The 23661-nt window shown below is 52.3% G+C and overlaps 1 protein-coding gene across 3 annotated transcripts in view; it reads right to left on the reverse strand.

Annotated features, from left to right (window-relative positions):
* Positions 1-2592: 2592 nt before the first annotated feature.
* The window catches only part of St8sia5 (ST8 alpha-N-acetyl-neuraminide alpha-2,8-sialyltransferase 5), a 67722-nt gene continuing 46653 nt past the window's right edge, over positions 2593-23661 (reverse strand). For all 3 annotated transcript variants that reach the window (XM_047526527.1, XM_047526529.1, XM_047526528.1), the window contains 5 exons: positions 13859-13945; positions 10561-10705; positions 7602-7714; positions 5886-5978; positions 2593-4721 (listed from right to left, as the gene is read on the reverse strand). In XM_047526527.1, coding sequence (XP_047382483.1) covers positions 4253-4721; positions 5886-5978; positions 7602-7714; positions 10561-10705; positions 13859-13945 — 907 coding nt within the window. In that variant the 3' untranslated portion in view covers positions 2593-4252. The remainder of the gene's footprint in view (positions 4722-5885; positions 5979-7601; positions 7715-10560; positions 10706-13858; positions 13946-23661) is intronic.

Below are 23661 nucleotides of genomic sequence, written 5' to 3' on the forward strand. Positions count from 1 at the left end.
AGATGAGTAAGAAGATTATGATAAGGAGAAACCCCCCCCCAAAAAAGAGGAAAGCAGAGACTGGGTGCTAGAGCCAGCAGGACCCCACTCCACAGGATGGGTGCCTACCTAGAAAGTACTAGGCAAAATAAAAATTACCATCAGAGGACTGTGCTCACTTATGACTCCTCTGTGATGTTAGCCGATTTATTAATGGGGTCTCCTGAACTGCTGGAGCCCGTGAGGTAGCCAGAGAGCTCCTAACAGGAGTGAGCATGTGCTGAACATCCCCCAGTGTGGCTCTGTGCCAGTGCGAGGGACACAAAGATGAACCAGATACTGGGCCTTGCCTTGAGTTAAAAACAGACCTTCCACCGAGGACACAGACACTTGGGCTGTGTGTTCTGAGGATGTCCTAACAGAGTCAGCGCTGGTCACGGCAGAGGCACAGAGGAGAGTGCCTGGCCTGGGACCGTAGAGGACAGGTGGCAGGGGCCATAACTGGACCTCGTCTGGGAAAGTGGCCAGATCAAAGGTCGGAAGCAGAAGGTAGGAGCGTGGGGTGGTTCCAGGCACTTGGATCTGCATGTGCAAAGGCACAGTGCCTGGAGGATCATGGGAAGGATGGCAGACAATGGGACCCACAAAAGGTGTTTTCGGATGGTGATTCTCTGACAGCAAAAAGAACAGCCAGAAGGGCCTGAATTGGGGCAAGAGCTGACACAGGGAGGGAATGAACTCCAGGGGTATTTGCTAGCTGTAATTGACAAGATTTGGTGAACAAATAAACATAGAGACTGAGCTACTAAGCAGTAGGAGGAGACTCTGATTCCGGATTATTCTTTTAACTATACCATCCAAGGACAAATTGGGGTCAAGATGCTGCTCAGGTGTGGACGCACAGAAGGTCCTGGGGGATGCTTCTGATGCTCCCAGGGAGGATGGGCCTGCAGGTGACGGGGTAAGAAGTGAGGACAGGAGACCTGGAGGCTGTGAGGAGATGACATTTCTGCAGCAGTACTCCTAGTAAGAGCAGAGAACCCTGAGGAAGCTTCGCAGAAGATGAGTCACAAAGAAGCCTGAGGAGGAGCATTCAGAGAGGCAGGAGGCACGTCAGGGGAAGAACGGTTTGTTGGGAAACAGAGCGAGCTCTGAGAAGACCAGAGAGGCCAGCCGCATCAAATGTCACACTGCTGTCAAGGAGACCTGAGAAGTAGCCCCTGTTTGGCAATGACAATCTTTATGCTGACAACCTCCAGGATTCAGAACTGACTTCTGCACAGACACACCAGGCAGTTGTCCCTGAACCTGGACTTCACTGCACTCCACACACAGCGCTCCTGTGTGTCCGTGGGATGCTTCACTCAACGTCTGTGCGCACACACCAGACTGTCACATCAGGAGCACAGGGACTACACTGTGCTCAGTACCTGTCCCCTGGCACCTAACCCAAGGCCTGGCACAAAATGAGCACTCAGGGAATACACAGAGAGTGCCAGGCCTGGTGCGCTCTGCTTTCCCTTCGGGGTCGGGAAGCACCTTCTTGCTTCCCACAACACTCAGCAGTCAAGGTGGTGCCAAGTCTCTGCCCTCTGCAGCACCAGGGATCAGTGAGCAGAGTTCTGCTGCTGCATCACTGAATTGGTCCCAGAGGCCTGCCTGACCTTGGGTCACCTTTCTTTCTGCCTGGCTAAGCACTGAGCCATGGGTTGGTTTTGCTGCCTTTCAAGTCCAGAGCAGTCGGTTTAGCACAAAGGAAGACATGGTGGTTGTTTTGTTCATGGGAAATCAATGTCCCTTGAATACAAATTTAACTGTAGTCTGTACAGCACCGTGACAGGGCTGCAGAGAAATGTGGCAGAGAGCTTCCAGAGTCAATGCCCGGCTCTCTCTGAGCCTTTGCAATAATATATTTTCCTACCAACACTGGCCACAGGAGAAAGGTGGTAAGTCAGGAGGCTGGGTGAGACCCAGCTGAACCTCTAGCTGACCAGGTGGCCCTGGGCAAGTCAATCAAGTTGTCAGTTAATGTGGATGCTTTCTGGGCATCTCTCCTCACCTGAAAAACATGGAGACCACCTCAGTTGCCCTCCAAGGTCACTAAAAGTGGCTCAGTACCGCTGCAGGGCAGGACTGGGGAGAGGTACCCACAAGCAGATACTGTGCCTGGACCCAGGACAGCCTTCCAGAGCATCTGTCCCTAGAACAGGGCCTCCTCCTGGATCCCTCTTATTTAAGCCCCGGTGACACTGACTGGGGAGCTAAGGCAGGATCTGGGGCTTCTCAGACCTGGGTGCAGTGCCTCCACCGGGTGCCCGACTGTGGGCAAGTTCCCAAGTCGCACCTGAGGGGTCATGTGACAGGAGATAATGCAGGGAAAGGGCTCAGCATAGTGTCTGGCACACAATGACAGTGTGTCAGTCTTAGCTATTATAAAAGTAAATATTTATGGCTTAGATCCACACATCACGAACACCTCAAAAAATGGAGACTGTGCTGGGTGCAGTGGTGCACGCCTGTAATCCCAGCAGCTCGGGAGGCTGAGGCAGGAGGATCGCCAGTTCAGAACCACCCTCAGCAACAGTGAGGCGCTAAGCAACTCAGTGAGACCCTGTCTCTAAATAAAATATGAAAAAGGGCTGGGGATGTGGTTCAAGTGCCCCTGAGTTCAATGCCTGGTACAAAAACAAAACAAAACAAAACCAAAAAACCCTTCCAGTTCCATATTTTCTGTTTTCAGGTTTCCCTGTGGCTCTGCGTGTAAAATGAGGTAACCAGGTAGAAGGTCCCCCTCCCTGCTGTGCTCACAGCTCCTCTCCCAGGACTGTAATATGTGTGCAATCTGCCTCCACCCCAGGGAACAGGGACGGTGCCTTTGTCACCTCTGCCTTCCCAAGGTCAACCAAAGACCAGAACAGGTCCTTCAGAAATGTCAGAGGGAGGGAGGGAAGAAAGGAGGAAGGGAAGAGGGAAGAGAGAATAGAAGAAGGGAAGGAAGGGGAAGGGAAGAGAGGGAAAGGAGGAAGGGAGGAGGAAAGGAAGGACAGAGGGACGGGCAGGCCAAAGCCTCCTAGTACTGACATCTACACTTCCACAAAGCCACGTTCTAAGACAATTCACCAACAGAGTCTGTTAGGCACAATCACAATCATGGTGGAAACCTGGGGGGAAGGGAGAAGCAGAGGGAAGGATTTCAGATGTAAAATGACAAGGGACCGCTCTCAGCCTAGGCACGCTGATTTCCAGAAGCCCAGGCCCCACAAGTCCCTGTGCACTGCAGGGGGTCCCACTTCACAGCAGAAACCTCAGGGATGCTGGTGTCAGAGGCCCCACCTTGCTTCCAGTCGCTAAGCTCATGTGACAAGGCAACACTTTGCAGCTGATTGTCCCCATTCAGGAACACAGTATAGCAGGATTCTGCAGTATTCAGGAACATCAAGAGGAACGCATCTTTATAAATAACTCCTGGATAAAATGGAGCTGAAAATAGGGAGACAGAAGAGGAAGCAAATTGCTAAGCACTTATTGAGTCGATAGCATTGGCTTGGAAACCTTAGTGCAAAGGGCTGGACTGCTTTATTTCCTTCTCATCAAGAGGTCAAATGCAGGATGGAACCTAGAGGCACCAAGACTGTGTGTGTCCCAGGATGTGTTTGAAAGGGTGTGGTTGTCTTCAGCCGCTGGCTCTCGGGATGAAAATAACCCAGGCCGTGGGCCAGCTCAGGCGGTGCAACCGGGTTGCTAACCCTGAGAGCTCGCAACGGTTCTTTCTTCACTGGAAGGTCTGGTCGCTGGTTGGCCTTAAGCTCTGAGATAGTAACCCATGGCTAGTCCGTGGTATAAAAGTCAAGAGTCCAAAGCCTGAATTAAATCTTGACTGTGCTCAGATGTCCTGTTTCCTCCCCCTGGCCCTTAGGGTCATCCTTTAGCCACAAGGCCACTTCAGTCCGTGCTCTCTCAGAAGCTAAAATTGAGTGGAAATGTGCTTTATTCGCCTGCAACTCCTAGGCCCCTGATTTGGGGACGTGGCCCAACAAAATGCGCCCTGTGGGCTGATGGAGGCAGAGAGTGCAGGCCCAGCAGGCCTAGGACAGAGCGGATTCTGTCCCCACCCCAGCCCTATCTCCGGGCCCCAGGACCTAAGCACAAAGCTGAACTACTGAGGGAGCGACAGCCTGACCACAGGCCCCTGCACTGCCGGGCCAGGGGCCCCCAGTTCCGCCAGGAGGGAGAGGAGAGGTGGTTCGGTTGCGGGCAGCCGGGCGTGGCCGCGTCAGCAGCAGCCGCAGGTGCCCGTGTGCACGCGGAGGATGCCGCGGCTGTGCAGGTGCAGGAAGTTGAAGATCTCGGAGGGCATGGCGTGGAAGCCAGGGCGCGGCTTGACGTTGTCGTAGTAGTGGTGGGTGATGTAGAGGCCGGAGGGGTTCATGGGGAAGGCCCAGAAGCCGAACAGGTGCACCTCCTCGCAGAGCTCCAGCGCCGCGGTGGCCAGAATGAGGCCAGTGCTGATGCGCTTGGCGCGCACGCCCAGGCTGAGCCAGTAGCGCGACACGTTGACCAGGTACTGCGGGTGGAAGTAGTAGACTGCCTGCGGCGACTCGAAGTCGTCCAGCACGTACTTGACGCGGATGGACACGTCGGTGTTGCGCGTGTTGTAGAAGGCGGGCAGCAGCACCGACGCGTTCTCGTACACCTGCAGCACGCGGTAGAAGGGCCGCCGCCACTTCTCCAGCTTGTGGAACCTGCCAGCGGACCGAGAGTGAGAGGCGTCCTGTCGCCTGCGCCCCCCTCGCCCCGACCCGACCCCCGCTCCTCCGTCCATCCTCATCCGCAGTGGCTGGCTTCCTGCCCCTGCTCCTGGAGGCTCTGCAAAGGGCGGGGGCGGGAACGCGCCAGGCCACGCCCCCTCCTGGCTCCGCCCACGCCTCGGGAGGAAGGTGTGCCCTTTAAGAGGCCGCGGAGATCAATCCAGACCAAAGGGGCAAATATCTAGTGTGTGGCGGCGGGGGCAAAGGAGAGGCCATGCTTAACCCCAGAGGGTGGGATGACCCAGGGCGGGCACAGGGGGAGTGCAAGCTGTCCAGAGCTCTCACATCCTGCCCAGCGCTGTCTTCCCCAAGATCCCCCAAGGACGGGCCCTGTCCTGGCTCAGCCCCCTCCCCAGCCTCTTACCCCGGCGCGCACAGCTTTTTTTTGTACCTTGAACAGCCCCCTCTGTGGCCTCACCCCGTCCTGCCCTCTCCTCCACACCATCTCTGCTGCTTTCTTGGCACCTGATATAATTTATCAACTCCCCCTCCTCCTCACTTCTCCACTGTCCCTCCTCTTGCCCTCCAAGTGACATGGACGTTGGGACTATGCCGTCTTGGGGTCTCAACAAATTGGCCCCTCCCCTGAAACCTCCCAGGCACCCCCCCCACCCCCCACCCCCAGCCCCGGGCAGCTGGATGGGGAGCTGAGATCCTTGTCCCTGGCTTCTCCGGTGCTGCTTGGCCCCAGCCAGGTAGGGCGCTGCCTGCCCTGGTCACACTCTGGAGGCTCCTGACATCCCTAGCTGACAGCAGGTTGGCCCGCACTGTCCAGAGGAAATCCAAAGCAGGCCTCATGTGCAATGTTAAATGTTCTAGTAAACACAACTTGAAAAGAAGAATGGGAGAAATTAATTTTTATATTTTATTTAACTCAATATTTTGAAATACTATTATTTCAGGATGGAATTAATATTTAAAATTCAATGAGGTAAGTTACATCCTTTTGTTCCTATTAAGTCTTCGAAACCCAGGGCATATTTTACTGGGACAACCTGCACATCTCAATCTGGACTAGACACATTCCCAGTGTCCAGTGGCAGCCTGGGACTGTTGGCTACCAGAGGACAGCACAGCTCTAGAAAGAGGGCCACTGACCTCTCCGTGATGATGCTGGGGTTCACCGTGACTACGTCTGTCTTCACCCCCACATCCACGGTGTACTTCTCTGAGATGGGGGGTAAGTTGCACCTGCAGAAGAGACAAGGCAGCCCATGCAGGTGGTCAGTCACTGCACAGGTGGCACTGGGGAGGGGGCAAGGGCAAGGTAGGGGTCACATGGGCAGAGTGACGCAGAGGTAGCCAGCTGGATGGGACCTCTGTGGCCAGGTAATAAGACAGCAGCCCTCTTGCTCCTTATCCAGCATCAGGACAAACAAACAGACTGTCACTGGTTTTGCTGAAGTTCCAGACCCAGTAGGCAGAGAAACCACTAGAAGAAATCTATAGTTAAAAGCTCAGTACTCCCTGGACCTCTGGAGGACAGAGTCATGGCACTAAGTGGTTCCACGGGGGCCCAGAGAAGAGTGCAGGCGAGGACAGCCGGGGGGAGTGGGGATCCTTGAACTGAGCTTGAAGAACATAGGGAACTAGCCTAGCCAGAAGGTCAGGGCCAGGGTGGGGAGCATTCCAGGCAGAGGGGCAAGACCTTGAAAGAGCAATGGCTGACATGTATTAGGCACAGACGGAGTGTCCAGTGCAGTAGGCGCTACGAGCTGAAGCAGTGAGCTATCTCACTTAATTCCCCAGCTCCAAGAAGCTGCTCTCACTAACCCCACTTTGCAGATGAGGAACCACGGCCCATAGGGGCAAGACGACTTTCCTAAGGTCATGCACCTGGACGGAAGTTCACATAGGCCCCAGAGACCTGGGAGTCTCCCTGAAAGATGCCTTCAGGAGAGGGCCTTCCTGGCCTCCTCTGGCAAGCGTGCAGCTGGGCTCGGGATCAGGGAGAGCTGCCACGTTGGAGGACTCTCAACCTCATTCTGGGCTCCTTGGTATCCACAGGGGGTGTGGGCTGACTGGGGGCAGCAGGAGGAGGTGTCTCTCACACGTCACCCACCCACCCACAGCAGTGATGCTACTTCCAAGCCTGGTGCAGGGTGTCCTTGGCTTCCTTCTCCTAGGGACAGAAGGCTGGAGTGGCACCGCCAGGAACCCAAAATATGCAAGAGCTGCCTTTATTTCAGGACTTCCAGTCACACCAAAGCTCCCCGCCTCCCTCCCTGCTACCAACGCTGCGTGGTCCAGTGATTGTGGATCCAGAACCCCTGAGGGCCCCCTGCAGGCTCAACCGGGGGGTCTTTGCTTGAAACTTTTATTTTCAACCCATCTTTACCCAGGCTACAGAGGAAAGCCAGGGTCTCCTTATGCAGGGTCTCCTGCATAAGGGAGAGTGATACAAGGACCAGTCCAGCTTAAAGCCAGGGCGAGGCCACAAGACTGCCCAGCTTCCAACCAGTGCTCAGGGAAGCATAGAACTGCAAGGAGGCAGAAGCCAGCGGACCTTACCATGGGCCTGGTCCACGAGTCCCCAGGACCTCACAGCTTGTGTGGTCTTTGCTCAATACATGCCTCCCATTCTGCAGATGTGAAAACTGAGGGCCTGAGAGTCCAACAACTTACCCCAAAGGATATGACTGGAGAGAGGAAGGGCTACCCCAGAGCATGAGGGTGTGCGGGGCTGGGGCATCAGCGGCTAATTGCTTGAAGGGCAGCCTCAGGGTGTGGGGTGGAGCTGCACTTCACGGGATGTCACAGAAGAGGAGGGCAGTGGGGGCCGATGGCAGGTGCAGATGCCGGTGGTTCTCTTACCGGAAGACAAAGTCAGCGCTGTTGATCTCCCTCCCACAGCGGCTGTTCTTGAGGATGCCTCCGTTGCCCACCACCGCGCACTTCTTAAACTGGGACCGGTAGTAGGGCATGTCCTGGAGAAGGCACAGGCATAGCTGTCAGAGCCGAGGTCACCCCTGCCCTCATCTGGGACACTCATCTCTGCAACCACATCCACCTCTATGAACTCTTGGCCCACGAGCCAGCCTCAGTGGAAACGGAGAAAAGTGGGTCTCCACTTTGTGCATGAGCCAGGTGGCCCCAAAAGTCCCTCCCACCTCTGATACCCAGGAGTCTGCAGGCAGCTTCTTCCTAGCACATAGGGGAAGATCCTGGAGCATCACAATGGCAGAGTCAGGAATTAGGCTAACTCGAGAGGGGACGCTGCAGCGTCTGTGGGAGACTTGGTATTCACAGCCCATTTCCCTGGACGGCCTGGGCCAAGGCGGGCCAGGGCAGGAACAGCACAGGTGTGTCAAAGCCAGTTAAAGCACTCTTTAACTTTTACCAGAGGAAGGAAAACACCAAGGTTATCTTGGGAAAATCATCAAAGGCATATTATGTTTTATATGGATGTTTTCCAAACTTCTATAAGTCAAGAACTACCTGAAAATATCCATTTCCAGGCTTCATCTAAGAACCATGGAATCAGAATCTCCAGGGTGGGGACAGGAGGCTGGGAAGCTGGGATTTTTATAAAACCCAATACTTACTTTAGGGAAGTGCCACTCTTTGTTACCTGAATTAGAATTCAGGGACCAGAAAATTATGGTCCATGGGCCACAACTGGCTCACCACCTGTTTTTGTATGTCCAGCAAGCTACGAACATATTTTACATTTGCTAGAGATGGAACCAGAGCCTGTGTCTACTAGCCAAGACCCTAACAAAGAGCCACGCCTCCAGCCCCTAGATTTTTAAATGGCTGCAAACAAACCAAAGACATGTGACAAGTGAAAATTATATACAACTCAGTTTTCTGTGCTATTGGGACACAGCTGCTGTCCTTTGTTTATTATGTCCATAGCTGCTTTAGTGCTGGGATATGGGATGTGAGAGAGATGATCTGGCCTCCAAAGCCCAAAATACTCACTATCTGGCCCTTTCCAGAAAACGTCTGGTGCCCTCTGCTCTTTCCCTGGGCTTCGGCAGGCCACACTCCTGGCTGTTCCAATTCCCCAAGTCACGCCTGGCTGTGTTTCACTGTTATGGTTTGGGTATGAGGTATTCCCCAAAAGCTCACGTGCGAGACAGTGCAAGAAGGTTCAGAGGAGAAAAGATTGGGTTATAAGAGTCTTAACCCAATCAGTGATTTAATCCCCTGATAGGGATGAACTGAGTAGTAACTGAAGTGGTAGGTGTGGCTGGAGGAGGTGGGCATTGGGTTGTGGCTTCGGGTATATATTTTGTATTTGGAGATTGAAGTCTCTCTCTTTGCTTCCCGATGATTTGAGCCACTTCCCTCTGCCACCTTCTCCCACCATGATGTTCTGCCTCACCTCGAGCCCCAAGGAATGGAGCTGACCTTCTATGGACTAAGACCTCTGAAACCGCGAACCCTCAAATAAACCTTTCCTCCTCTATTATTGTACTGGTCAGATCATTTAGCCACAACAGCAAAACAGCTGACTAAAACATTCATTCACTGTGTCACCTGTCACCAGCCTCATGTTCCAGGGTTATGACCCACCTTGTAAAGGGGGCTTGCCACCATCTTCTCCAGCACTGAGAAGTGGGAGGAAACCACTAGGCTCCTGCCCCTAGCTCCACAATGCTTGAGTCTTGCTGGTGCCCTCTGGTAAGAATGCAGGGAGACTCTGGGCTTGGTCACTTTAGTACTTCCCAGGCCCTCAGGCTCCATCCAGAAAGACCTGCACACACCTCCACTCGGCATTACTTTTCTGTGTGTGTGTCGGGGGGGAGGGTGTGCGTTGAACATAGGGGTGCTTTACCACTGAGCTACATTCCCAGTACTTTCTATTTTTTATTTTGAGATGGGGTCTCAGGAAGTTGCCGAGGGTCTCACTAAGTTTGCCGAGGCTGGCCTCCAACTTAGGATCTTCCTGTCTCAGCCTCCCTAGTCCCTGGGATCACAGGTATGCTCCCCAGCATGTGGCTGCACTCAACATTTCTACAAACTGGCCCAAAGCCTGGTAGTGAACATGCCTCACATGACCTGCCTCTCTTCAGAGGCCAAACCTGGTCCACATCGGCTGAGTACAGCACCCCCTTTCATGAGAATCTGGAGCCAGGAACTGTCTCCAGGTCAGCCCAAGAGAATCTCAGTGATCTGAACAGCTCACATGTGTGCATCCCTCATTCTGTGGCCCTCAGGGTCAGAGAGCCACCATACCAGGCCTATGAACCCACCTCCAAATTTCCTTATGAGAAAGGAAGGAAAGAAAAGCTTAAGTCTTGGGTATTGTGGATGTTCTTTAATGAGTAGCTGAACCTATGTCTGCTCCACACCCCCAGTTAGAGACAGAGACTGAGGCTGTGAAAGGCTGCCCCACAAGGTCATCTGGCATGAGCTAAGTCGCAGGGCCTGGATTTGCCTTGGGTGGTGCTTTCTGGCGCTCACAGCCTTGTGTGTCTGTTTCACTCCCATGACTACCTCTGGAGTGGGGGATGTGAGATGCCTCTCCCAGATAGCTGCGGGCTGTCCTCTGCAAGCAATGCCATAACCAGGATTTTAACCACTTCTTGCCAAATTCACACAGGTGAAGCCAGTTGGTGTTCATGGCACCCAGGCAAAATCCCCAAGGAAGCCAGCAGACAGTCTACTGGGCCCAGGCGACTGGTCAACCAGGACTAAGACACTTGGGTACAGACGCAGAGCATGAGTCTTGCAAAATCACCAGGTATAACTCAGAGGGCCTCCGCTGGGTGGGCTCCCTCACCCCGCGCAGCACACCCCGCGCAGCACACCCCGCGCAGCGCACCTTGGGAAACATGCGGAATATCTCCTGGTTGATGTGGTAGATGCCGCTGGTGTCCACCTCGTACTTGAGCTTTGTCCCCAGTGGCGTGTTCTTCTGGGTGGTGAAGAGGAAGGCGGGGGCATTGCAGCACCTGGACAGAGTGGACCTGCCAGGTGGGGAGACAGGAGGGTGACACCAGGCACAGCACAGCCTCACGGAGGACACAGGGGTCATGCTGCTGCGCCTCCCCCACCCTGATTCCCACACTTGCTCCCGCCCCACACCTCCACTCGGGCTCCCCTCCCCCTCCAGCAGGCCTCCCGATGACTCTCCAGGCACTGTCCTTTCAGCCCAGGCAGGTTTCCCACATGAGGCCTTCTGCTGCCCCCGTCCCCACCAAATGCACTTGTCCCCAAGGCTGGCACACAGATTGGGAGCCATAAACTTCATCTACCATGTCTCTCTCAGGCTTGAGTGACAGCCACTGATAGCAGGGACTCCCCCCTCCCAATTCTGCCTGAGGATGGTGCCACTGCTACCTGTTCCCCACTGGAGCCTCCATCCAGACCTGCTTTCCAGAGCCACCCCGCTCCTGCTGCATTTACGGAGCCTGAACTGAACCCCAGGGATCCCGAGCTCCTCTCAGGGCCTCGGCCCCCATCGCAGACTAGACAAGGCAGCCACTTGTCTGAAGGGGTCCCAAGACCCTGGTGGCCAACAGAAATGTGGGCTCAGAAACTGACTCAGGAATCGGGGAGGGTCAGAAACTGGGATGGTGGGTGATGCTGGCTGGTTCCAACAGAAATGTCAGGGTTTGTCATTTTTAAAAAACGGAGTCCTGATGAAAACCACAGGGCTAACGCCCAGGTGCCAGCCTTCCCAGAAACAAGCTGCAGGGAGAACGGGCTGGCGAGCAGGCCCGGGTGCCAGCCAGGCCAGGGGCCTGCTTTCCTCTCTTCTCTGCACCAGGTGTTCCACCTGGGGTGCGTTCTGGGGCCACACCAGGAGGCTCCACATGCCACCTCACTGGGTCAGATCCTGGACACATCTTGCTCCTCTGCCCTATTATGTCAGGGGACGTAATGCCCTGAATACAGAGGGCACTGGACTTGACCAAGGGCACAGACCATTGCCCCCTGAGGTCAGGGCTCTGAGCCCACGAAGCCCCTTCCTCCAAAAGCAGCAACAGTGGGTTGAGCACACGCGGCTGCTTCCCAGGACACCGACTCCAGGCACAACTGCATCCAGCATCCAGGCAGCCTGGAGAGGGACACTTCCCCACAGAGTCCTGCGATGACCACTAATGAGGAACCAGGAGGAGATTTCTGAAAGTCCAGGTTCTGGGATGGAAACTTAGGTTGCCATCCTGGTGACGAGGGGCCTGGATTCTAGTGTCTGCTCTGCCACTGCCAGCCCTGGGGCTCCAGGCAGGTCACCTTCCCTTCTGGGCCTCTTTCCTTACATGCAGTATGCAGGATGGACTCTGCCACTTCTGACCCTCTGTAATTCTATGACTCCGGCTTGCCAAACCTGGGAAGGTTATAGAATTTATTTTTATTTTTATGATTGTATTTCTTGCAGGGACTTCACTAGGGACCAGCTTAGCTGCTAGTCACAGCGGTCTTTCCTGTGGACAGGTGGGTTTCAGAATGTTACTAAGGCTTCCAGAGGGGAGGCTAGAAGCCTGATAGGGCAGGCCACACAGGTCAGCACTACAAACCAGCATCTGTCCCTGTTAGCTGTGCTGGTGCAGAAACTCGATCTTCAGTACCCTCATTGAGGAAACTGACTCATGCTAACCAAGCTTACAAGTGACTGACACATACCCAAAATGCCAGGGTCTATTTGTAGGCCACAGGAGAGGAGGAGTGGACAGGACTCCTCTCCTGCAGCTGCGAGGCTCAGGCCCCCTCCCGTGCTGCACCAGGCTCCTGTGACCTGGCTGAAGAATCTCATCATGGTTCCAGGAGCTTCAGAATAGAGCAGAGGGAGGCAGCTGGCCGGCCTTGAAGGTTTTTCCATTCAGAGCATGCCAAGGCCTGATGTCACCTCCCTTTCCACATCCCTCCTCAGCTGTCCTGGGTGGTGCTCTGATCCCTGCCATGAGCTCCCACACTGACCCTCATGTTTCCTTTGTCATTTTCCAGTTGCTTCTTATTTCCTTAGGCATGTGAATCCCACCGAGGAGCCCTTGGCCTGGACAATGGCCCTTGACATTTCACTGACCACCCTGAGCATGCTCAGGCCTTTCTCACTCCAGGGTGTCCATCTGTGCAGCGCACAGTGGCCCCTTGAGGGGCAGACTGCCACACAGCCCTTGCATCTGTCCCACTCTTCCAGCACGGTGCTCAGTTCAGTCTACTTTTATGGAAGGTGGCTCTCTGCAAACTACTTGGGGCCTGAGCGGGGTTCTGCCATCTCAGAGGTCACCTGCTCTTCAGGACTCACCACTTTAGACATTCACATTTCTCAAAATGTGCCACTTAATACTATGCTACCTCTAGACTTGGCGTGGAATTACCACAAACTGGAATAAGCGATTTATAAAGCTAGTACGAGATGCCGGGTAACAATCCCTTTTCCCCAGCTCCGGGATAGGATTCCTCCGTGTTGAAGCTCCCAGTACATTTGAGCTTGCAGCTGACGTGGAAATCGAGCTTAGATACAGGTAGAGGGTCCTGTCCACTCCATAGCCTCAGGTCTACCTGCACCACCACAATACCATGAACCCAGGGGATCGTAGGGAGGGACAGGACCCTGGCGCTCACACTAATGAAGAAGGAATGTTCGGATGTCCCATCTGTTTGGGTCCCACGGCAGAACTTTAAGACAGAGCTCTGTCTCTCTGGGAGTTTATAACCTGTTAACTGTGGTTGGAGAGCAATTAGAAGCTAATCTACGGCGGGGCTCAGGCATCTGATGTGGCTGTTGGAACGCAGGTTCTGAGAAGGCAGATCAAGAGAGGGAGGCAAGGTTAGTGAGGCCATGGAGGCCTGAGGGGAGGCCCTGAGCAAAGACTCCCCCCGCTAGGCGCCTGTTAACCCCACCGTGCGCCCCATGTGACAGCAGCGACCTTGCAGACAGCTGGCTGCAAGACCTGCAGGAGACAGCCTGGGGACAGCAGCTGTTTGGCTGCCCGCCTCGCCCTCTGTGGACTCGGAACCTTGCCACCGTCCAGACTCCTAAGCCATCCAGGGCCAGCTCCAGGGCAGATGGCCACCCAGAGCTGGGCCTTGCAGACAGTGAAACTGCAAAGCGGTGGCAGTAAGAGGGACAGTGTGGCCACACCAGGAGAGGGGGGAAGACGGACGATAGGTACTTGAACTGGTTGGCTTCGGAGATGTTCATAGCCCACTTGCACATCTGGAGACTCTTCCACCTGTCGAACAGCTCCGACTGCTTCACCCTGCGGGAGTGGAGGACAGAGAGCAGATAAGCGGGCCAGGCTGGACCACGTGGCATCATTCCCAAAATGCTACCTTTCTGCTCCCCTGTGTGCAGAATCCTGGACCAGTGCTTTCACTTAAGCATATTTTCTTTTCTTTTTTTAAATATTTTTTTTTAGATGTTGCTGGACCTTTATTTAATTCATTTATTTGTATGTGGTGCTGAGGATCAAACCCGGAGCTTCACACATGCGAGGCAAGCGCTCTACCACTGGGCCACAACCCCAACCCTGAATTAAGCATATTTTCTTATTTTCTGTATCTCGCTGCGCCGGCATCTGCAGCCTCGCTAGCTCCTGGAGACAGCAAGCAGGTCCCAGCCACACGCCTTTCATAGGGAACCTGAGAAAGGCAGAGCCACCTCCTTTTCAGAGAGCCGCCCTCCCCAGCCCTAATCATTCCGGGGCCAGCTATAAGATGGCCCGCCCATTCTCCCCAAGAAAACACACTTCAGTTCTCATCCGACTCTCCCTGGATCCAGCCTTCTGGATGGTTTTGGGGTTTCCCCCTGGGCCCCGCATAGCGTGGCATGCCTCCTGTGTCCAGGGATCTGGGAGTATAAAAACATCCTACCCATGATGGTCATTCTGGGTCTGCATGTCTTACCTCACCTGATTCAAATAAGCCATTATTCCTTGTGTGTCTGTCCCTAAGGGCCTTCGCACAGCTCTCTCAGGAAGTTTTTTTTTTGGTACTGGGAATGGAACCTGGGGGTGCTTTCCCATTGAGCTCCATCCCTGGCCATTTTATTTTTATTCTTTTTAAAATTTTTTTTTATTTCTTCCTTTTGGTTATACGTGACAGTAGAATGTGTTTTGACATATCATACATACATGGAGCATAACTTCCCATTCTTGTGGTTATACACAATGTGGAATTACACTGGTTATGTATTCATATATGAATATAGGAAAGTTACATCCAATTCATTCCGCTGTCTTTCCCATTCCCATCCCCCTTGTCCCCCCTCCCCCTGTCCAATTCAGCGAACCTCCACTCCCCTGCCCATCCCCAAACCCCCACCGATTGTGAATCAGCATCTGCATGTCAGAGAGAACATTCAGCCTTTGCTTTGGGGGGATTGGCTTATTTCACTTAGCATGACATCTCCAATTCCATCCAGTACCAGCAAATGCCATAACATCTGTATGGCTGGGTAATATTCCATTGTATATATGTACCACTTTATTTTTTATTTTGGGACAGGGTCTTACGAAGTTGCTGAGGCTGGCCTTGAACTTGCAATACTCCTGCCTCAGCCTCCTGAGTAGCTGGGATTGCAGGCCTGTGCCACCACACCCAACTCAGGACTATGCAGGGCTGAGTCAAGCCCCACACTGTGCACAGCACACAGGAGGCTCAGGACCATGGCATGCCCTTCTCATCCTCCTGTCTCAGGGCAGATCACAGTTGCCCAGTGACACACAGGAAGAAGTGATCTGTGAGTATAAAACCATCTTAAGGGGTGTGTCCCTTTTCTCTGAAAACCCATCTGCCAAGCTTCATGCTCCTTGATTTTAAACATCTGAGCATTCTCAGGCATTCTCAGAAAAGGGAACATCTAAATCACAATGCTCCCTTTGAAACTCATGAAAGAATTATTACTTAAATTATCAATTTACATTTACATATTTATAAGTATGCATTGAGTTTCAGTACTGTATCTCCAGCTTCCAGAAGAGTGCCTAGCAAAATACAGACACTTGATAAATATTGTTAAGTGAGTGAATAAATTCAAACAAATTCCCACAAACACCGAGTGATGGCTGAGATCCTTCTACACATTAACCCTGATGGTCGCCATCTCCCTTCTCCTTTGCAGAGAATGCCTAACCTTGAAGGCCTCATGCCACATCCCACACCCTCTCTCCCATACCATTATCAGTGTCTCTGTCGTCTTCCCTAGCCTTGGTTATGTATCCCCATTTCAGTCAAGAAGTTGCTCCTCGGGTCCTGTGTCACCACAGAAAATCATTTCGGAGCCTCAGTCTCCTCATCTGTAAAGTGGGGCTATCGTGACCCTGGCTGCCTACAAGAGATTGTTTTTACTATAATCACTTGGTTGGCACTTTTCCGCATTTCCTTATATGGTTAGCTCTTTGGGGTTGGGGGACAAAGTAGGGAGCAAAGGAGAAAGAGGAAAAATCTGTATGATGACATTTAAGTTTTCCAAAGCGTGTTCCATGAAATGCCACTTCAATAAAGTATCACAAGGTATTCACTGAACCATGTCAAAGTGATACAAAGCTGGCCCTTGCCTATGGTTTAACCAACTATTTTAAAGAAGGGGAACCTATGGTCAAATATGCTGGGAACATTGAGTTAAATAAAGTTCAATGCGTTACTACAAGACTTCTCAGACCCTTTAATAAAGGAATCTCATATTCATCAACTCCCAGAGGTACTAGATCATGGGATCCTTTTTTCATTGAGCCGTTCCCAAGTGGAATGCTACAGAAACACTGGAAATACGGGGCAGGTCCTACGTTCACTAAAGGCAGAACCATGACTTCTCTCTCTCTCTATCATGCACTGTCCCCAACCAAAGGCCAGGCATGGTGCACATCCAGAGTCACTTAGTTGTGGCCCTTTAGGAAGTGGTTGGATTTGGGCCCTTTTGTGGAAGGAGCCCATTCTGGTTTGATCACAAATGAGGAAGGGACTCAGGACCTGAGTGTTCCCAAGAAAATACTACGACTGTGCTTCTTACCCTGCAGTCCCCTGAAGGGCTTGAGGGAGTCCCTGGGCTCCCAGGGTTATAGGAAAAGCCCCACGTCCATCTGCCTCGTGTACATTCTGGGGAGAATCCACCCTCATCAGCTTCCCAAAGGGATCATGGTTCCCCAAAAGGCACATAGCCACTTAACTGTAATTAAAACAAAACAAAACACAAAAGACACACCAGGTGCATTCTGCAGTTGTGTCCCTGTGTTCACTTGGAGCGGGTAACAGTTGTCCCCAGTCAGGGCAAGCCTCACCTACAGGGAGGATGCATGGCTGATGGGGGAAGGGTGGTCGCAGGAAAAGTAGTCATAGAGGATGGTGACTAAACGAATTTTGGAACCATGGGAACCCAGTTCAGACACCTCCTAACTACAGGAGGTCTGGCAGGTTATTTAACTTCTCTGAGCCTCAGTTTTCTCATCTATAAAATGAGCATAACACGCATCTCTTGCCTTCACAGCTTTTTAAATGACTAAATAAGATGACACAATAAAGGAGGACACACACAGGCACCAGCAGGTGTAAGTGATGACTGCCACTCAGCTGAACTGCCTGGACTGTGCTCGCACGCTGCCCTCTGTACGCTGCACTTTTGCAAAACCCACAATCTGTCCTTAGTCCTGATGGTTTCCATGACAGCAAATAACGAAGGGCACAGGGATCCCGCCTTGGTTCACCACTGTCGCTCCAGTGCCCAAGCACAGAGCAGGTGCTGGGAAGTATTTGTTGAGTATTTCAACAGATTAATGAATGGATCAATAAGTCTGAGTCCAAATCAAGTTCCCTCTCAGTGGACAACTCTAGAGGACGGGAGCTGGAAATACAGCCATGACCAAAGCAACTCCCTGCCTGCATGGAGCCTACAGACGGGGGGAGGCAAGAGAAAGCAAATTTATAACAGCTCGCCTGTGCAGTAGGGTTTCCAAGAAGAGACTGAAATGATACAGCCATGAAAATACCTGGTGAGAGTGCAGCCCAGGCAGAGAAGAGGGAGTACAAGGCTCTGGCAGGAACCTGCTTGGCATTACAGCCCTGGAAGGCACCCCTTGCACTCAGATGGAAGGCAGGAGAGCTTCCTTCTGGCTTCCTCAACCTCCTGCAGCAGCTCTCTGCATTCAGCAGCTCTCAGGACACTGGAGGACAGGTGCCCGGCTCACCCACTGCTCCCCTTCCTTCCCACAGGCCCCTAGAGCAGCACCCTGCATGGGCGTTGCCTCAATCACCTGGGGAAAACAGCCTTCTAACTCAGGCCAGGGTCCTGAGTTCAACTGTGAGCAACCTCCAACCCCATCTCTGGGCCTCCTGTGCACTCAGCCTTGAATCCTGGCTCTCCATCCCCAGCTCGCAAAGTGACCTGGGTCAGTCATTTAATCACCTGTAGGGTGGATATCATTGCCTCTGCCCTGCCCATCCCAAAGGTTGTCGGAGAGATCAAATGGAATCATATGTGTAAAAATAGTGTCTAGATTGCTTTACACATGCAGACATCGCCTTTACTCTGAAGACGGAGGGTGTTCTCCCAGGACCCCACTAACACTCCAGGAGAGGATTTAAATGGGTGTAAACCTACCAGATGAGCAGAATGTCAGGGAGGGGCCTCTCAGTGGAAGAGAGACCTCAACAAGTGTAAGGAAGCCGAGGTGACACAAGGACAGGAGGACCGAAGATAAGTCTAAAAGGGGAGTGGGGGAGGGGGGCCCTGGCCCTGGAAATGAGAGTTGGGCTGTAAGAACAAAGTCCATCCCACCCCCACAACAAGCAAAGATTTAATGTCTGGCTGGGGAGCGAGACTGTCAATTCCTCTCTAAAAACTGTGCCATTCCCAGCTAAAAAAACCTGGACCTTCTCGCTGCCAAAGGCGCAGAAGCATCTCAAACAACTTCAGACTTGGTGCTCCTGCTGGTTTTTAACTGCTTTAAGTTTAAATGTGACCAAGGGTCACCTGGTCAACCTGAGGGAGACAGAACAGGACAAACCACCAGATAAAAATGGCCACAGGGAAAACTAACAGAGGTGCAAAAGACAGCTTAAAAATATCCTGCTTGGTGCGTGGTGCTGCATGCCTGCAATCCTAGCAAGCTGGGAAGCTGAGCAAGAGGATGGCAAGCTAGAGGAAGCCTCAGCAACTTAGAGAGGCCCTGTCCCAACATTTAAAAAACAATGGTGGGGGCTGGGGATGTAGCTCAGTAGTAAGGTGCCTCTGGGATCAATCCTCAGTACCAAATAATAATAATAATAATACCTCTGCTTAATGTCTCCATAGAGATTCAAGATATTATATCCTTAAAAGTAAGAAAAGAAAAACTCTGGGGGGAAGAGTTCATTAGAAGACTTGGAAGATGAAATCAAGGAATTTGACCAGAGAGTAGAAGCAAATGGCAAAGAGAGAAAGAATTAAGATTAAAAGATATAAGAGCCAGAGAAGCAATCCAAAAGACCCAGCACCCAATGTATGGATGTACTAGAAAGAGGAAGTAGAGGCCAGTGGAGGAAGAAAACTGTATAGAAAGATTCAAGAGAAAGTTCCAGAGTTTGCACACAAACACCCACACACACACACCCAAAGAGTTCAGACGTGAGCTCAGATGAAGAGATCCCACTGGGGAGTGAGGATGTCACCAGATGTTCAGAAGTGGCCCAACTTAACAAGAATCTAGAGGCAAAAAAGAGAAAGAAACCAGAGAGTTTGCTAAGGAACAGCCATTCCGTGCTTCTCACATAACCCATGTGCTAGAAGACGGTGAAGGTCTTCAACATCCTGAGGGATGTTATTTCACCTACAATACCATCTGCTAATGCCACAGTCCAACAACCTGCCAAATCAACAGTCAAGAACAAGAGAAGAATCAAATCATTTAGGCCAAGAGGACTCAGAACCTCCCTCCCACTACCGGTTCTCACTCAAGGATGGGCAGAAGTAAAAGGGAGGAGCGAATAAGACAGAAGCAGCTGCGGGTTCTCAGCAAAGGCCAATCCAACCTAAAAAGGCACAGAAGGGAAGTCCCAGACCCCTTCCATGTGACCCAAGAAAACAGCCTGTCCAAGGTGACAAGAGGATGAAGGGTGGCCTGGAGGGAATGCCTGACTGTTGGAGAGGCAGGAAAAAAAAAAATAGGGTACGACAGAGATGAAGAGGTGAAGAAAGGAAAGATAGCTAGAAGCCAAAGAACAAAATGCCAAAGAAAGGAGATGGAATCAGAGTGGCCCCTGACCTTCAGTGAACAATACCCACATCGTCCCAATACTGAAAACATCGTCTGCTGATCTTCAAATGTTAGTCAACCTCTCACAAAGGTCCCAAAAGGATTTGTTATGATGACAAATAAAATGTAAATATCATCAGCCTTGACATTTCAAATGTAAGCACATGGATGACCATAGACAGGGAAACTGAAAATTAGGAGTAATTTTAACAACCTCATCTTACATGGTGCAGGATCTAGAGGCACTATTTATATTTGCTAGGAGAAGAAGTAGAATCTATAAGTAATCTCTAAATAGAGGAACTAAAAAGGCTATCAGTACCCTTTGTGGTAGTCTATTTTCTGTTGCTATAACAGAATACCTGAGGCTAGTTCTTATAAGGAAGAGACTTATTTAGCTTAACTATCTCTCACTGGGTCCCTGCTTTAAAAACTTCCACCACTTCAATGTTGCTGTGTAGAGATTTCAGGTCAATCAATGTACAGAGGATGAAAGTCCTTCAAGTTGAGCACACTCCTCAGGACAAAAGGCACTCTGTTTGAATGGCTTAGAGATGCTCTGCAACTCCTCTGTCCATGAGACCTGGAGATCTTGTTATTATAACCTTTGGTAGTAGTGGACTCTGAGAAGCAAGCAAGTTATGTCATCTGCACATGCGCAAAGCTAACTGTACTAAGTAACCTAGGTAACTTGATATGACCCTGGAATAGATAATAAACTGCACTGGCTTTCCCACGGAAGTCACTTCTTGCTCTTTGCCATCCTGTGTGCTTGCCTCTTTATTAGCTCTCCCCTTAACCCTTCTAGCAGGACCCCAATTAACCTTTAGAGCGCCGCATTGAAGACCAAACCTTCAACACGTGACCTTGGGGTACAAACCACATCCAAAATACAGCACCCTTCAACTGGGGGAGTGTGGGGAGGGGCCTGGCCTGGTGGAAGTGAGCAAAATCCTCACCCATGGAAGCTCGGCACCAGTAAACACAGAGAAAAGTGATGGGCAAAGAAACATCAGCGTGCATGTGGCGGTAAGAGGTCATCAGCAGAGGAGACGCTGGGAATCGGAAGGAGGAGCGGGGTGAGCAGGCTTGGGGCGGGGCACCGGGACGGTTCATTATCGCGAGTCTGTGCACACGAGGTCTCATGGTAAGAGACGGAGATCACGTGAGCAGAGATGATCCTCTCGGAGCCCTTTGTTCTCCCCTTTTCTTCCACTGCCTCCTGTTTGCACCCAGGTCTCACCCTCTTCCTTCACGGGCTCCTGCATTTCACAGGGTGTCCTGGACCTGTGCTGGTCAGTCTCAGAGCTGTCTAGGCCCAGATCCTGCCCTCAAGGAGCCCCAGTCCAGTGGACTTGGGAACACTGCCCTGAGACAGCTTCCAGGGACACGAAGCAGCCTCCCAGTCCAGACAGCGGCAAATGCCCAGAGCCTGTGGCGCCCAGCTTCTCCCCTGGCCTCAGTACCGAGCTCAGCACGGAGTCCCAGACCCTGGAAAGATGGGCTGGGGTGCGGGGAAAGGCCAGCTGGGGAGTTCTCAGGCATGGCCCCCATCTGGGTGTGAGGACAGAAGGCAACTGAAGATTTTTATTTAAAAATAAAGAGGTCCTAGAATGACTAAAATCAAGCATAAATAATTTGAGCAAGAATTAGCAACAATGTATTTTCATAACAATTCATCATAGAATAATTCCTCCTGCATCTGACAGTGTCGGGGAGTGAGGCGCTTCCCATGTGGGAATTTTCTGGTTGACTGATTTTCAGCATTGATTTGAGCAATTTTGGATCAAAATTATACCCAGATGAATCACAGATCTCTCTGTCTCCTCAGACAGCACCAGCTGACATTGTGTGCGCCTGAAGGGACGTGAGTGTGTCTGTCCAGCAGTCTCTCTCCACAGAGGGGGATGTGACCTTTTCCCAATGACTCAGGGCCAAGCCTCCATGAGTCCAGGTCACGGAGTTGAGCTGGAGCACAGCAACGCCCGTGGGTCCCCAGGTGACGTCAGAGCTGCTCAGATCAGAAGTCAGCCTCTGGGTTCTCTGATTTCATGCAGGGAGGACGGAAAGACCCTCAGCTTGGGGGCTCAGGAAAGAAGGCACAGGCCCTGCAATTCCCTGGCATCCGCTGGGTGCAGGCACTATACTTCATGAACAGCCCAGGCTTTGCCTCTCTCTCAGATGCCCAAGGCTGGGGACCACAGAGAGGACAGCCACCATGGAAGAGACAGGCCATGGAAGGCCCAGTTAGACCTGAGGTCACCTCCTGGGATGGCTACTTATCTAGGGGACTTGAGAAGATGCCTCAAAGGCAAAGCTGAGAACTAATGTCAAATATGGAGAGGAGCAGACCCCGCAGTGAAAGCCATGACCAGGGACAGCAGGCGGGCAGGTGTGGGGAAAGAGGAGGCTGCCCAACACAGTCCATCAAGTCTGTGTTCAGGCTCAAATCAGAGGGCCCAGGTCACCTCTCATCGGGCCCTGTTACTGGCTGAATTGTGTCCCCCCCAAATCCATGAGCTGCAGCTCTGCCCTCTAGTACCCCACAATGTGACTGTAGTTGGAGAAAGGGTCTTTAAAGAGGTCATTAAGGTAAAATGAAGTCATTGGGGTGGACCCTAATCCAATGTGACTTGTGTCCTTACAAGAGGAGATTAGGACACAAGACACAGACCAAGGCCAGCCATTCGAAGACACGGGGGCAGTGTGACCCCTGGCCAGCCAAGGAAAGACCACGAAGGAAGCCAGTCCTGCCGACACCATGTCCTCACACTTCTGGGGTCAAGCACTACGAGGAATCAGGGTCCCTGGTTGAAGGTCCCTTGTCTGTGGGATCGTCACAGAGGCCCCTACCTCCTGATGCAGGAAGCAACACGGCAGACGGGGAACACACGGGGAAGGACCACGGGCTTGCGGGCTTCTCGCTCTTCCTGTCCAGACACTGAAGTGGCCACAAAGAGACTGTATGTTTTATAATTTAAAAAATTCACTATGCTCCCTTTGAAAACTTCAAATGCTCTGGATTCCCACCAAAATGTAAAGGCCTGAAATGTTTGAAATCTGAGGAAACACAGGGGCTGCTTATGGGTTTGGCCTCTGACTAAGGTCTGGGGGTCTCTGTCACTAAAACGCAGCTCCTCGGCAGTGCTTCCAAAGGACTCCCGTGCCCTGCTTAACCCTGCCGTGGGCTCCCACAGCCCTTGGATAAAGGCGAAATCCAGGCATGGATCCACCCCACGGGCCCCTCCTGCTGCACCGCTGCCTCCCTCGAGCTGGTGCTCCAGCTGCCTGGTCCTTCAGGACAGGGACACAGCAGGCTCCCTCCTGGCTCAGGATCCTCCTGGCCTAGTTAGCACCCATCACCATGCAGGCCACAGCTGTGCCACCCCTTCTCAGGGAGGCCTGGCCTGGCCAGTCCCTTCTCACACTAGCCCAGGCCCAATTCTCTGTCACCTCTTGTCTCCTTGGGGTAATTAGCTATTTGTATCCATTTCCCCCGCTAAGCTGTGAGCTCCATGAGACGGGGGACCACAGTGGTGTGTGCCCAGCCCAAGGCTGGGTGGCACTCATGAGAGGTGGGCTGCCTCAGACTTTCAGCTCGAGGGAGGGAACAGACAACTGGTGTGTGCAGGGGCCGACGCCGGCTGGACATTCGGCCTCACTCTTGGGCTTCCAGGCAGTTGCTTAGCTTGTGGAGTCTGCTACAGCTTGCATCTGGAATGTCGCCCAAGGCAGGTGTTGAAGGCTTG

The sequence above is a fragment of the Sciurus carolinensis genome, chromosome 15 (assembly GCF_902686445.1).
Source record: "Sciurus carolinensis chromosome 15, mSciCar1.2, whole genome shotgun sequence".
Lineage (NCBI taxonomy): Eukaryota > Metazoa > Chordata > Mammalia > Rodentia > Sciuridae > Sciurus > Sciurus carolinensis.